Below are 13,646 nucleotides of genomic sequence, written 5' to 3'. Positions count from 1 at the left end.
AGTTTGTCTCTCTGATTATGATACTTTTATCATACATAAACGTTTTTACTATGTTTGACACTGCCAGATCGTTAATGCAAGTCAAGAATATTAGTAGTATAAGGACTAAGCGTCGGGGAATTCCACATTCAACAATTTTTCATTCTGAATTTATTGTTGTGGCTGCATCATTTAGATTTGTTTTCTTTTGTGTAAGTATGCAACTAATTTACCTTTGATGCCATAATGCAGAAATTTTTCGCCTGATTTAGTACAGTTTATAGAGTCAAAGACCTAAACAACGTCACAGAAAGTCACTACTGCGTACCAGGTATGAAATACCTTTCACTATGGAGGTATTTTACAATTGAATGAGGTGCCTCTGAAGAATCTCTGCAGACATGATTTTCCATATTAGTTTTCCACTTCCCAGCATCTCAGATAAAAACTACGAACCTTCTATCCATCGAAAAGGCTGCCTCCAGTTAGTCTTGATGACCACATTTTGCTCTTCATGACTATGTAGAAGGTGCAGTTATTTGCGTTTACCAACCATGTCATCCACATATTTCTTCGCTTCTGCTTTGATTTCTGGATCTGTGGAAATTTTCTGAGCTTGTGATTTATATGAAATGCCGTTTGAAGTAGTACTTGTTTTAAGAATTGGTGTTTTCCAAATTCTAGTTTAAAGATATCTAGCTGCACCAATAGCTATTCTGAAGAATGCCCTGCACTTCCCTACATTAGCAGGTACACTTGTAACTTGTAACTTGGAAAACGGACTACTAACACAGGACAGTGAAATATCTACGCTTTGGTGACTTACCTTCGTTACAGACCTCTCCTGGTCACTGGAAGCGATAGCAAAATCTTTTCCATGTTATTTGTGATCTTACAGTTTTGGCCAGAGACTACTTTTCCTGTTCCACTTACCATGTGATCTATTACTGAGGTTGGTATTCTGTTCTTGGTACGTAACTGTTCCTAGAACTGAGTGAGCAGCACTCTTAAAGATCTTCAGTCTATATAGTGATAATACGATATATAAACTGTGTACATGAAACATATATCGATAAGTAATCAAAAGAAGCCCTATTTTATAGGAAATCGAGTAATAATTACGAACTTGATAGAAGCACCTTAGATCAAGCCCAATTAGCAGATGAAAATTAAATGCTTTACTCACGATTTTTGTAAACATCGAAAATACAGTGTAAAAATATATATAAATTGGAACTATGTACAGGGTTATTACAAATGATTGAAGCGATTTCACAGCTCTGCAATAACTTTATTATTTGAGATATTTTCACAGTGCTTTGCACACACATACAAAAACCCAAAAAGTTTTTTTAGGCATTCACAAATGTTCGATATGTGCCCTTTTAGTGATTCGGCAGACATCAAGCCGATAATCAAGTTCCTCCCACACTCGGCGCAGCATGTCCCCATCAATGAGGTCGAAAGCATCGTTGATGCGAGCTCGCAGTTCTGGCACGTTTCTTGGTAGAGGAGGTTTAAACACTGAATCTTTCACATAACCCCACAGAAAGAAATCGCATGGGGTTAAGTCGGGAGAGCGTTGAGGCCGTGACATGAATTGCTGATCACGATCTCCACCACGACCGATCCATCGGTTTTCCAATCTCCTGTTTAAGAAATGCCGAACATCGTGATGGAAGTGCGGTGGAGCACCATCCTGTTGAAAGATGAAGTCGGCGCTGTCGGTCTCCAGTTGTGGCATGAGCCATTTTTTCCAGCATGTCCAGATACACGTGTCCTGTAACGTTTTTTTCGCAGAAGAAAAAGGGGCCGTAAACTTTAAACCTTGAGATTGCACAAAACACGTTAACTTTTGGTGAATTGCGAATTTGCTGCACGAATGCGCGAGGATTCTCTACCACCCAGATTCGCACATTGTGTCTGTTCGCTTCACCATTAAGAAAAAATGTTGCTTCATCACTGAAAACAAGTTTCGCACTGAACGCACATTCTTCCATGAGCTGTTGCAACCGCGCCGAAAATTCAAAGCGTTTGACTTTGTCATCGGATGCCAGGGCTTGTAGCAATTGTAGACGGCAAGGCTTCTGCTTTAGCCTTTTCCGTAAAATTTTCCAAACCGTCGGCTGTGGTACGTTTAGCTCCCTGCTTGCTTTATTCGTCGACTTCCGCGGGCTACGCGTGAAACTTGCCCGCACGCGTTCAACCGTTTCTTCGCTCACTGCAGGCCGACCCGTTGATTTCCCCTTACAGAGGCATCCAGAAGCTTTAAACTGCGCATACCATCGCCGAATGGAGTTAGCAGTTGGTGGATCTTTGTTGAACTTCGTCCTGAAGTGTCGTTGTACTGTTATGACTGACTGATGTGAGGGCATTTCAAGCACGACATACGCTTTCTCGGCTCCTGTCGCAAATTTGTCTCACTGCGCTCTCGAGCGCTCTGGCGGCAGAAACTTGAAGTGCGGCTTCATCCGAACAAAACTTTATGAGTTTTTCTACGTATCTGTAGTGTGTCGTGACCATATGTCAATGAATGGAGCTACAGTGAATTTATGAAATCGCTTCAATAATTTGTAATAGCCCTGTACAAACATTCTCTTTCATCAGCCAACCCCCTTCAAGCAGCCGTACGAAGTGTTCCTAAGGGTATGACAACTTAAACCAAGTATTATTTAAATTTGAGAATTCTACTTCATAGTTGTCATATGAAGGTAATACAGTTTTTAATTATTAGAAAATATTTACAAGTTTCTTGGTTTAGGTAATGCTATAATTATGTTGCAACAAGGTATTTACATTAGTAAATCACATTTTAACTGACAAAAGTCAGTGCAAGGCTGTGCCTAATAAACTGCATCATGTAACTTCACATTGTTTCTAATAAGCTAACGTTACGTCTCAGAGTTTGAAATGAGATGTTACTGTGCTGAAAGATTATCTTTTGTAATTAGTATCTGTATGTTTCAACTAAAAATTACCCCTTTTTATTTTCCTTTGTGTGTTTCGTCAGATTGCTAATGAATAGGTACAGAATTGTTTCTTTAAAATTTACATTTATGTATGATATTTCAGTTACGTTTATCACCATCAGGAAGCAACCTGAGGCTGTTGTCTTAATCAGACGTTTGACATGTTCACGTTGTAGATATTTGCAGTAGCTTATGTTTTGATAGCTATTCTGAGAGCTTTATGTTTCTTCAATGATCTACATATCCACTAGTCGTTGGCCTTGCAATTTTCTAATTTTATCTTTTCTATCGTTTACTGCTTATTTCTTTATCATGTTTACTGTGACATTCTTTCTCATAACATAGATGCACCGTGAGTCACATTGTTTATCTTTGTAGGATTGCCGTTATGTAGCTTTTAGTTTGAGTTAGGATGTGCCAAATATTTAAAAAAGTTATATTTTATTATTTTCTTTAACACTTTATTCATATTTTATTGTGTTATTTCAGTTTACAGAGATGAAGTGGTTTTTCGTTTTAGGGAACCTACATTAATCAAACACTTACTATTCTTCCCACTATGATAGAGCAGTTGTCACTAGTGTCTCCTTAGTATCAAATAGTAATAACACCTCCCAATTTCCTATGGTTAAATACTTAAGGGTTTTATGACGATATATTTGTTATAAATGAGGGGAAAGACGCACAACACAAAATTTCCTTCTTTGTTTTTGCATCCTAGTTATCTAAAAGCAGCATCAGAAATAATTACACAAAAGCTATTTAGATGTGTTATTTCCTAGGTTCAAATGTTTGATAGTCAAGATGGTAAACCCTCGATTTTCTGACTGGTTCTGTATTGCCTGTTTCCAGTTCTTAGCTGTATAAATTCTTAATTCTAACTCTTTATTGATTAGACAACGATCATTGGCAAAAGCACATTGTAACGTAAGTGCCTAACCTCTACGATAGTCTAAGAAGTTTATTCTTCATTGAGCCAACTTAAATATGCAGTAATATTACAGTATGCTACCTAGTAAACAATTATGAACCTATGAGAGTTGGCAGCTGGAGTCTATGCATTTGGCGGTTCTAGTTGCTTCCCAGTTTTGTCCCCTATTTTATTGTGTAGTTCAGCTGTTATTGGGTGCCTGACATGTTTCAGATGTCACTTTATAATGCATGTCAAGCAAATTACAGGTATTACACTGCGACTGAGCGTGTTCAGTGTGAGCAGCACCTTGTGGAGACAACAATTAGGAGCACATATGAAGAAATGGACGCTGTGTATCGTGTCTGTATGTGGTAAGGAGTGCAAAAGGGATTGCCATATCTCAATGACAAGGAACGTAATCATTAGGCCAATTTAAAATGTTCGAATGGTGTTAACTGTCAGTTTACGTGAATGCGGTTCGTAAAAAACGAAATTTCACTACTACAATGATGCGTATCTGGATAACGTAAACCTAAGGGAATAGGGAGAGTTGCAGACATGGAAGTGGATCAGAAAATGTGACGTCAACAGATTTTGTAGCTCTACCAGATGAGTAGGACATTCACTAGGCATTGCATTGTCCTATTAGAGGTAGTACGCCATTACCTTCCTCCGATCATCGAACTGACTCATCCAGCTGTTTATAAGGGGAAGCCGAACTACAAAGCAACGCGTTGTCTTTCGCATCAACAAACATTGCCAGAGGTTAAAGAACTGAATACGACAGATTAAAATTCTGCGGGGGACCAGGGATCGAATGCTTGACCTTTGTATTTGCAGGCTGGCACTTCAGCACTGTTCTTCCAAGTATTTCTGCTATAATATACGCGTTACTGTTTGTTCTCTATCAGTGTTACAACCTTCATAGTCAGCCGTTGAGAAAGAAGGGATGTTCTAGATGGTTCTCTACTATGAAAAAAATAGTCGCAGCCATCGAAGGAAGTGGAGTGCCTGGTCCGTAAGCGATGCTCACTTGAACCAATGCATTGTAAGGACATTGTACATGTTGGACAGGTAACTGATATGGACGTTTGATTTTCTACAGAATTTTAATAACCAGCTGCTATGGTACCCATCAGGATACAGTTCGCCACCAAGTGTAAGATTCCTTTCAGAATCCAACCTCAGGCTTTGTTGCAGCCACTATCCTTTACATCCTTTTCTCAAGAGGTGCAGTACCTATAGCTACCTGGAAGAGCTTCCATGGAGGTTGATAAGGAATTGGAGACCACACCTTTGAATCTGTTAGGCAGGCGCGTTCTAATATTTCAATTGAAGTTCCAGAGCATAGACAACTTTGGCATCTGGATTGGAGACCACTCCCTTTGAAAATTTCTGAAAATGACAAAGGAAGGAAAGCGACGAGTTCATCAGATACAGAGCATAATCTTGGGTTAGGTACAAACTGAGAAGGAAATTTGCCGCGTTTCAAAGGAAACACATTGGCTTTCGCATTAACCGGTTTGTAGGCGCTCTGGAAAAACGAGTTATGGTCGGGCAGGAATCTGTATCTCGTTTCTCTCGATTGTAAGTTCAATATGTTAAATTCCCAATCATCTCACTCTGTGATCTGTTTTACAGTGTTACTATGATCCACCTCTGTATAGTACGCGTTAGACATGAAAAATTCCGACCCCAGAATGTTAGTAGCCATTTGCCGAAGCCCTCGAGAATATTATCAGCTTGTTCATTGCCACTAATTCCTAAGTGACCAGAGACCCACAGCAGGTTTACCCTGTCGCTTTTCCATAGCCTCGCTAGGGCTTAATGACATTCTAAAATGCTCTCTAGAGAATGAGAGTAATTAAGAATGCAACGTTTCTGCTCTTTTATGTCGTAACTGCCACTTGTGAAGCGTATTGCCAGAAGATTCAAACTCTCTGAAAGTGCCAGAAAATAGGACATTGGTTCAGGTAAGTAGTAATGAAATCCGGGAACTCTCGTCTGGTTACAATGTCCATAAAGACTTCCGCAGCAGCTTGCATCTTTGTGACATCCGCCTTGCAGAACGGGTGCTGCTGTACGAATTCCGTTGTCAGCTGCTTCACTAGATGCTTAGTCACCATTACGTTCGTCTTCTCCATGCAGACCTGAAACAAGGTATTTACAGTAAATCATCGGTTATTCAGAACAATTGGGCATGAGGGGTGTTCGGATAACATGTTTAGGACATTCTAACGTTTCAAGAGCACTATCAGCGTTCACATGGATACGAAACAAAAATGCTGAGTAACATAAACGTCTACACAGCCTCGTTTGAATAATTCAAACTGACCATTAAATTGTCCTACATTTCAGGAAAAAGTCGAAAATTTTATTTTTGCTGAAGAATTTAAATTTTTCTTACAGATATATCTCGCGAACATTTTGAGGACAATTGGAAAGCGTCACATTATTCTAGCCACTTCCTGCATTTATCTAGTTAGTTAAAAATTTCTTCACTGAATGGTCGTTTTTCTGCGAAGTCTTTTTCGCCCGGCTCTTCCTCGTTCTCGCAAGAGTCGGAATTGACAGACTGACTGACTGACACAGGGAGAGAAAGCAGTGGTCTTGGGACACAGTTACCCACATCGAAACTGTCTCTCTGCCTGTCATTCTAGTAAAGCCAGGCAGTACCCTCAAAGGGTAGGAGGAGACCCTTTACTAGCTCTTGATTACACAATTTCTTCAGAACTTACTGATTTCACCCCAAAGTTTCACATTGGGAGATAAAATGTGGCGCGGGTTCATCCTCACCATATGGTCTACACTTAGGGGCTTCTTTCTCTATACCCATCGTGTGAAGTTCCTATGGTCAGACGTTAGCCCCAAAATCAGTGTCTCCTGTTCAAGCTGTTGTCCACAAAGCAGCTTCTAAAACACGGCTTTAGCATCATTATCTGGCCGTGTTTTTGTATATTCGTCCAGTATTCTGCGTTTTGTCTCCTAATCCATCTAAAAAGTTTTGATTTTTCCATCGCCTTAGTGATGGAAAGGACATGTTCGTATCCAACAAATGGGCTCGTTGTTTCTGTCCTGGCCAGCCCATCACCTCATTCAATTCCACTAATTCCTGAGGGAGCCATGACATCTTAACCTTATTGCTTTCCCCTAGCCTCACAAGGACTTCATGGCTTTCTTTTGTCTTGTTGATGAGGTGATAGAAATTTCAGAGCTGTTTGGCTGTGTGAGTGAACGTAGATCCAACGATTCTTGTGATCTAAACAGATTATTATCTGCACATACTTTGACAGCGAAAATCTCTGCCTGGAATATTGTAGCCAGCTCTTCAAGAGAGAGCCTAGGCTGTATCTCCATATACCCACATAGATTAGACTGTTTTCGAACACCAGTAAGCAAGATTGTTGGTTGGTTGGTTGTTAGTGTTTAACGTCCCGTCGACAACGAGGTCATTAGAGACGGAGCGCAAGCTCGGGTTAGGGAAGGATTGGGCAGGAAATCGGCCGTGCCCTTTCACAGGAACCATCCCGGCATTTGCCTGAAACGATTTAGGGAAATCACGGAAAACCTAAATCAGGATGGCCGGAGACGGGATTGAACCGTCGTCCTCCCGAATGCGAGTAAACAAGATTGTCTCCTGAACGGTATCGTGGTTCAGTCTTCTGCTGCTCTCTTCTTGCGGTTGTTACCCTCGAAAGTTAATTGAAGCAACTTAAAATTATTGTATAGTCAGCTGGCATTTCCAAGCCCATTCCCATGTTTACCATACTCCTGATATTGGCGTGGGTTTCTGGATATCCTAAAGACAGTGTGTTCCTGATACTGTCTCCATTGTAATCCAGATATGCAATAGGGTTTGCCCAGCATGGTCTCCATCCCCCAGTGGGTGTGCTACTAATTCCACCTGTCGTGGCTAGGCACGCAAATCTCTGCACCACTCCAAGCACCTTAGCAGCCACATTCTGTTCTACTTTATTCCACCATGCTGTAACTCCATAAATCATACGTTTTATTACAGAGGTCGTCGATGACATTGGTGATAATTTCATCGTCCGTCAGTATCTGCTAGCTAGGTTCAACAACATCACCTTTTAGCCAGTCCTCAATACATTCTTGATCGCGTTCTTCTAATATTGAAGATTAAATAATCACCCTTGCCAATTCAGATGCAAATTGTCTGTTTCGTGGCTCTTCAAATTCAGCGAGACTCATGTCAAGCAAATAGCTTACTGCAATTTTTCTATTGTAATGCCCTTGACTACGTATCAGGCTTTTTCAGCAATATACACAGCACCCTTCAAGTTCTACAGCGCACACATGAAAACTTTGCCTTGCGGGTTGGAACGCTTTCGGTTAATTGGTATTTCGTTTCATTAGTTTTCGGATATTCGACGATCTACAGTGGCTATATCCCTGCCGTGAACGGAAACTGTAAGCAATGGGGACAAATGATTTTGAACTCTAAGAATTCACTACGTCAATGAATTACGTTGCGAAGACCCCTACAAACCATCAAACTTTATCAGTTCATCTTTTCCCTATTCTCGAGTTTGCGAGACAACTGAGCAGACGTACCAACAAAGTTTGTCAAATTGATCGGTATTTTAAAAGTGCGTACCGCATCGTGTTTTGATCCTAGTGGGAATGACTACTAATGCAGACAAAGCATTTCGTGTACAGACCTTAGCACTGAGTAGGAAGAAGGAAAGAAAACAAGACCCTGCTCCAGGGAATGGTTGAAAGAAACATGCATGAAAATCTGATAAAGAAAATATTTGACTCCGAATCTAATTATTACGTGAACTTTTATTTATTTTTTATTGCGCTCCGCTCTTAATGATGTGGGTAGTGAATACTCGTGGGTAGTTGCCATTACCAGTGGACTGGCTAAAATATCTAGTTTCCTGGTTCTGATTCGTGCATACAAATATGCAGATCGAATTTCAAAACATTTTCAGGTTTATTAGACTTCCTGCCTCAGATGTAAATACTTTTAGTTGCCAGTGTTAAATCAGGAAAACGTAGAGGAAACTTCAGTTTGACAGTAAACATCACAAAAAATTGAAAATGAATTCTTGTATTAAAATGTTTCAGCGGACACGTGATTCTTCTGCTTATATTTCTTGTAAAGCTAATTTATATCTAAAGGAACACACGAAATAGGATCAAAGCATATTTTTAAAAACCGTTTAACAGCCAAGTTCCCATGAAACTTTTTTAATCTAAGGCTACCGGTTTCAACAGACTATGCTGTCTTCTTCGGGTCTAAAAATCTTTTAGTTGTAGAGAGTGTTTATTTTACGCTGAATCACACACAAGATGGCAAGTGTATAAAAACAGCACATTGCAAAAATTTTGTCATTGCTAAAATATTTAAAAAGTAAAGCACCTTGTGCCACAGGCTATGTCAATACGCATTGTTCACAATTGCTTGTCGCATAATGCGAACACGCTACACGAAAACATAACTGTTTACATATTCTGGAGATCTATATATGTGATGTTGAATGTTGATTGGTTTTTAACAGTTAAACAGGTCGCCCTTCAGCTCTCTTAAAATGAGAAAATTCAATCAAAGAAAATGTTGTATTCATAGTGAAGCACAGTGTGATGCAAATTTAAACGGAGAGATACACAGTCGAACATTACATCCCAGGATAGTTATTCCCCCATTCATTTCGTAATGTGCCTGTAGGAGGAAACAATCTGTGAAAATAAGATAAATGTATGAAGCAACTCTTCTTCACAAAAGTTTAACATTACTACAATTTTCAGATGACGTGTAATCTGAATAGTCATCAAATTCTTCGTTTTCATCACTTGTGGACTCAAGGGATTTGCAAATTATTTTCTCCAAATATTTCTTCTCTTCCCTGCACATTTTAGAGACGGAATCAATATAAAAGCACGCAAAACAGACGAAACAGAACTTTAACGTCACTAATTCCTAAAAAGCAATAGACAGTAACAAACTTTTCAGAAAATATGGATTGTTGAAATGATACCGCTACTGTGATCTACGAAACGTGCAGACCTCACATATTACAGAAGCCGTAAAAATACAGCCGACATCACGGAAAACCCTCGTAACTGGTGTGACGTAATATTACATCCCCTGCACGCTGCCATTTCTGCAAGAACAGTAATGTTACGTCAGCCGCACGCTAAGTGTTAATTTTGATCTTTGTGTGTTCATGCGCAATATATATCTGGGAAATACAACAAATTTCCTATTTAGGTCATGTCGACTGCTCTTTTGCTTTTATGCATATAATCTTTATCCCAGGTTCTACATTTGTGCAAAGTTCAAAATACAGTGAGATAAATTGTAAAAAATCTCTCTCTAAACATGCACGGTGACATAACGTCCGGCATCTTTTCAAATCGGCCGTCAATCGAAGAATCTTTAAAATACGTCAGACGCAGTATATATTTCACGAACACATCAAACAAAGCCTCGAACTGCAATTAATTTCACAAATTAGTGAAGTCTGACAATTAGTTTGATCCGTTACAGGGACCTAAATGCATATATTTCAGTAATGACTTTATTTTCTTGGTTTTGACGCCTTTAACGAGAAATTATGATTCCTTGGTGGGGTGGCACATCTTTACAGAACAGTACTGGAACATTCTCCCTCAATCTTTTCTGCCTATTCCTCGTACAGCCCTATCCGAGCTGCAGGGACGGACCGTTGCAAAACCCTGACGTACGGATTCCCAGCACTACACAAACATGGATGCGGTATACACATCCCCTACCTGATCAAGAACGCCTCGAGCTCTTGCTGCAGAACAGGATCTCAACTGTACGATGCCTCAGATTTTATGTGAAAACTCCTTCAGCTTTTCAAACCAAACAAACTTTAAAATTTTACAATTTTGCTCTCGTCTACATAATTACTGTGTAGCAGTGACCCTGACGACAAACATTTCTGCCAAAGAGATCAGTTTGTTGACATTGTCAATGTAAAATGTTGCAGGCGTTCTTTAAGCCTTGGAAGCAGAAAAAGATTGGACGATACCCTGCCTGGACTCTGTGGAAGATGATTGTGAACGTGAACCAATGGTTTAGAATTGTTGCCGATGTCGCAGCGCACGTGTGTGTTCTAGCATTGTCATTCTCATTCTCAGGGGAGGGTACTCCATCTGTGGACGAACTCTTCGAATTCTGAATTCTAATACAGCACACTGTTTTTTATGAGCGTAGTTACGTTAACATGGCCATGTCACATGCTACAATTCGGATCCCACTAGCGGCAGAGCGCTGCAAATATGTATACATGAAGAATTGAACATGTATAACGTTAATAATATTTGTTATATTTAAAAAGCTTGAAGTGCTTTCACATGAAATATTTGGAGGCATTTTTCAGCACTCTCTCTTCGTTTGTAGTTTATCAATGGACTAAGAAGACCTGCGATGGCTTGTCAATTCTACTTTCAGTTTTAAACGGCAGAACTATTGCACTAGACACTGAAGAACAGAACCGTTTGTAAATCGGTTAGTTCAAGTGCTTCAGTCAAAACAGAAAATCACATTTTGTGCGCTAGAAGAGAGGAAGAAAAAGTAAGATTTCAACGCCAAAAAAGTTTCCTCTAAAGGAATTGTAGCCTTCGCAACTTCGTGGTGTAATATAGCACCAAACACAGTCCTAGAGCCATGAACTAAGCTGTCGATTTGGTATGGCTGCAGGACAACTTGAAACTGAAGAGACGAGGATTGATTTCATTCAGTCCAAGGCTGCTAAATGTCTGTTTTACTGCTAATGTAAGGATCATTTTGGAAGATCCATCACATTTATCTAGTCGTTTACAGGCCCTAGATTACACTATGTACCTAGAATCAGATGAGTTTCGTGAAGAAGTAGTGTATCTGACACCAAATCTAATAAGAATTTTCTTTTTCAAAGTTTAAAGCCTGTTCTTCCATTTCGAGGAATATTGATGCTGGTTAATTATGTTGATATCCAGAATTTTTTTCAATCTTTCTGACTGTTAGATTTTGAATTTCAGTTTCACAGCATGTTATGCTGCTACACACTAATTTTTTGTATAACTTTTCATAACTCATTGAATATGCTTGATTTAATTGTATCAGGATGGAATCTTGGATCACAAAATCAAAAAGTGCCATTGACATTCATAATAATATGAAAAGATGTACTTTACATAAGAAATTGAATCTGCTTACTATTTATATAAATATTGTACGTTAAACAATAAATGGATAAATAAAAACATCTGAGGCACAATAATCCTTTGTAATTCTTCAGAAATTTAGTTAATGGGTACTTTTGTAAACTCGCCGATTCTGTTACATAGAAGATAGCAAAATTTTGCCCCATATTGGAAATATTTCTACGTACGCCCATACTGGTTTATAAGGCTTCAACTACAGGGCCACCCACCTCGATCACTCAAAGCTGAGAATATAAGTGCGCACTATTTTAATAAATGCTTAGAAGTGGTTTCAGTTTGTTTTGGCCATATTACATAAGTAATAGACAAGCGCCCTGCGACCACATCGGTACCTAGTATGCAAGCACTTTTGTACAGTAACTATTCTATGTATGGGTGTTCATTTACTTCTGCTGTGCATGCTTGATGCAGAACTTTTTTGTGAATGCGAACTTAGAATCCTTGAGATAGGCGTGTGGCAGAATAGTAGTCTATGTTATCCACTCTGTACAGAGAACAAACAGTAAAGTAAACTAAGGAGGAATTTGGAAGAGAGACTGAAGTTCAGGAAGATGAAATAAAAACTATATGGTTTGCCTGACAGTATAATTCTGACAAACTGGAAAGAACTTGGAAAATCACTTGAGTGGAATGGGTAGTGAACTTCAAGTAAAACGTGAATAATAGTATATATTTCAATTACCTCAGGTGATGCTGAAAGTATCAGATCAAATATGAACCTGAATTGTTTTTGTAAACTTTACTAAATGAACCAAACCAAAAATACACTCACCTAATCTTTCTACACTCTCCTGATTTTGTTGCACATTTTTTTCCAGCGAGCAGGCAACTTTTTGAAAGGGGACGTGTACGCGGCCACTTGCACGTGAACTACTCTATCGCTGTATCGTCATCAAACGTAGCCTCCAAGCTCTGCTTTCAGCGCTCCAACCATGAAATACAGGGTCACCAATCTGGATTCTAGGCAGGATATTTTGGAGTTGCTCAGTGAATTTCCTCCAGTAGTTTCTTCGATAAAGGCCGGCCGGTGTGGCCGTGCGTTCTAGACGCTTCAGTCTGGAACCGCGAGACCGCTACGGTCGCAGGTTCGAATCTTGCCTCGGGCATGGATGTGTGTGATGTCCTTAGGTTGGTTAGGTTTAAGTAGTTCTAAGTTCTAGGGGACTGATGACCTCAGAAGTTAAGTCCCATAGTGATCAGAGCCATTTTTCCTCGTTAAAGCAGCAGAGAGTGGCCATGCATCACCATCATCGATGGCCTGAGCACTGCCATAGCCTATTCCTACTGCAAAAAACGATTTCGGAAAGGTTTATGCGCCGATTTTCTGTAGTAAGGTCCTGTAAGGCACAAACATCGTCTGGTGTGATGTGTGTCTGTGGTCGTCTTTTGGGGGTACGTTTTCCACAGCTAGGCGCCCTGCCACAAATGTTCCTACCATTCATACATTTCGGTCTTCGAAAAGGCTTTTCCCTAAACTTTGCATGCAACCTCCTCTATTTCCGCAAATTTGGCGCCTTCTTCCGCGAGAAACTTCGCAACAGACTTGTTTACGTCTTGTTGGCATGACATGATGGCGGTGGCGT

At 39.8% G+C, this 13,646-nt stretch overlaps 1 protein-coding gene across 1 annotated transcript in view; it reads right to left on the bottom strand.

Annotated features, from left to right (window-relative positions):
- Positions 1 to 3,648: 3,648 nt before the first annotated feature.
- LOC124621819 (malate synthase-like) overlaps positions 3,649 to 13,646 on the bottom strand; it is a 138,218-nt gene continuing 128,220 nt past the window's right edge. The window contains exon 10 of the mRNA XM_047147257.1: positions 3,649 to 6,011. Within this exon, the coding sequence (XP_047003213.1) occupies positions 5,793 to 6,011 (219 nt within the window). The 3' untranslated portion in view covers positions 3,649 to 5,792. The remainder of the gene's footprint in view (positions 6,012 to 13,646) is intronic.

This window comes from Schistocerca americana, chromosome 7 (assembly GCF_021461395.2).
Source record: "Schistocerca americana isolate TAMUIC-IGC-003095 chromosome 7, iqSchAmer2.1, whole genome shotgun sequence".
NCBI lineage: Eukaryota > Metazoa > Arthropoda > Insecta > Orthoptera > Acrididae > Schistocerca > Schistocerca americana.
The sequence above is the reverse complement of the archived record's forward strand: the minus strand, read 5'-3'. Positions and strand labels throughout refer to the sequence as shown.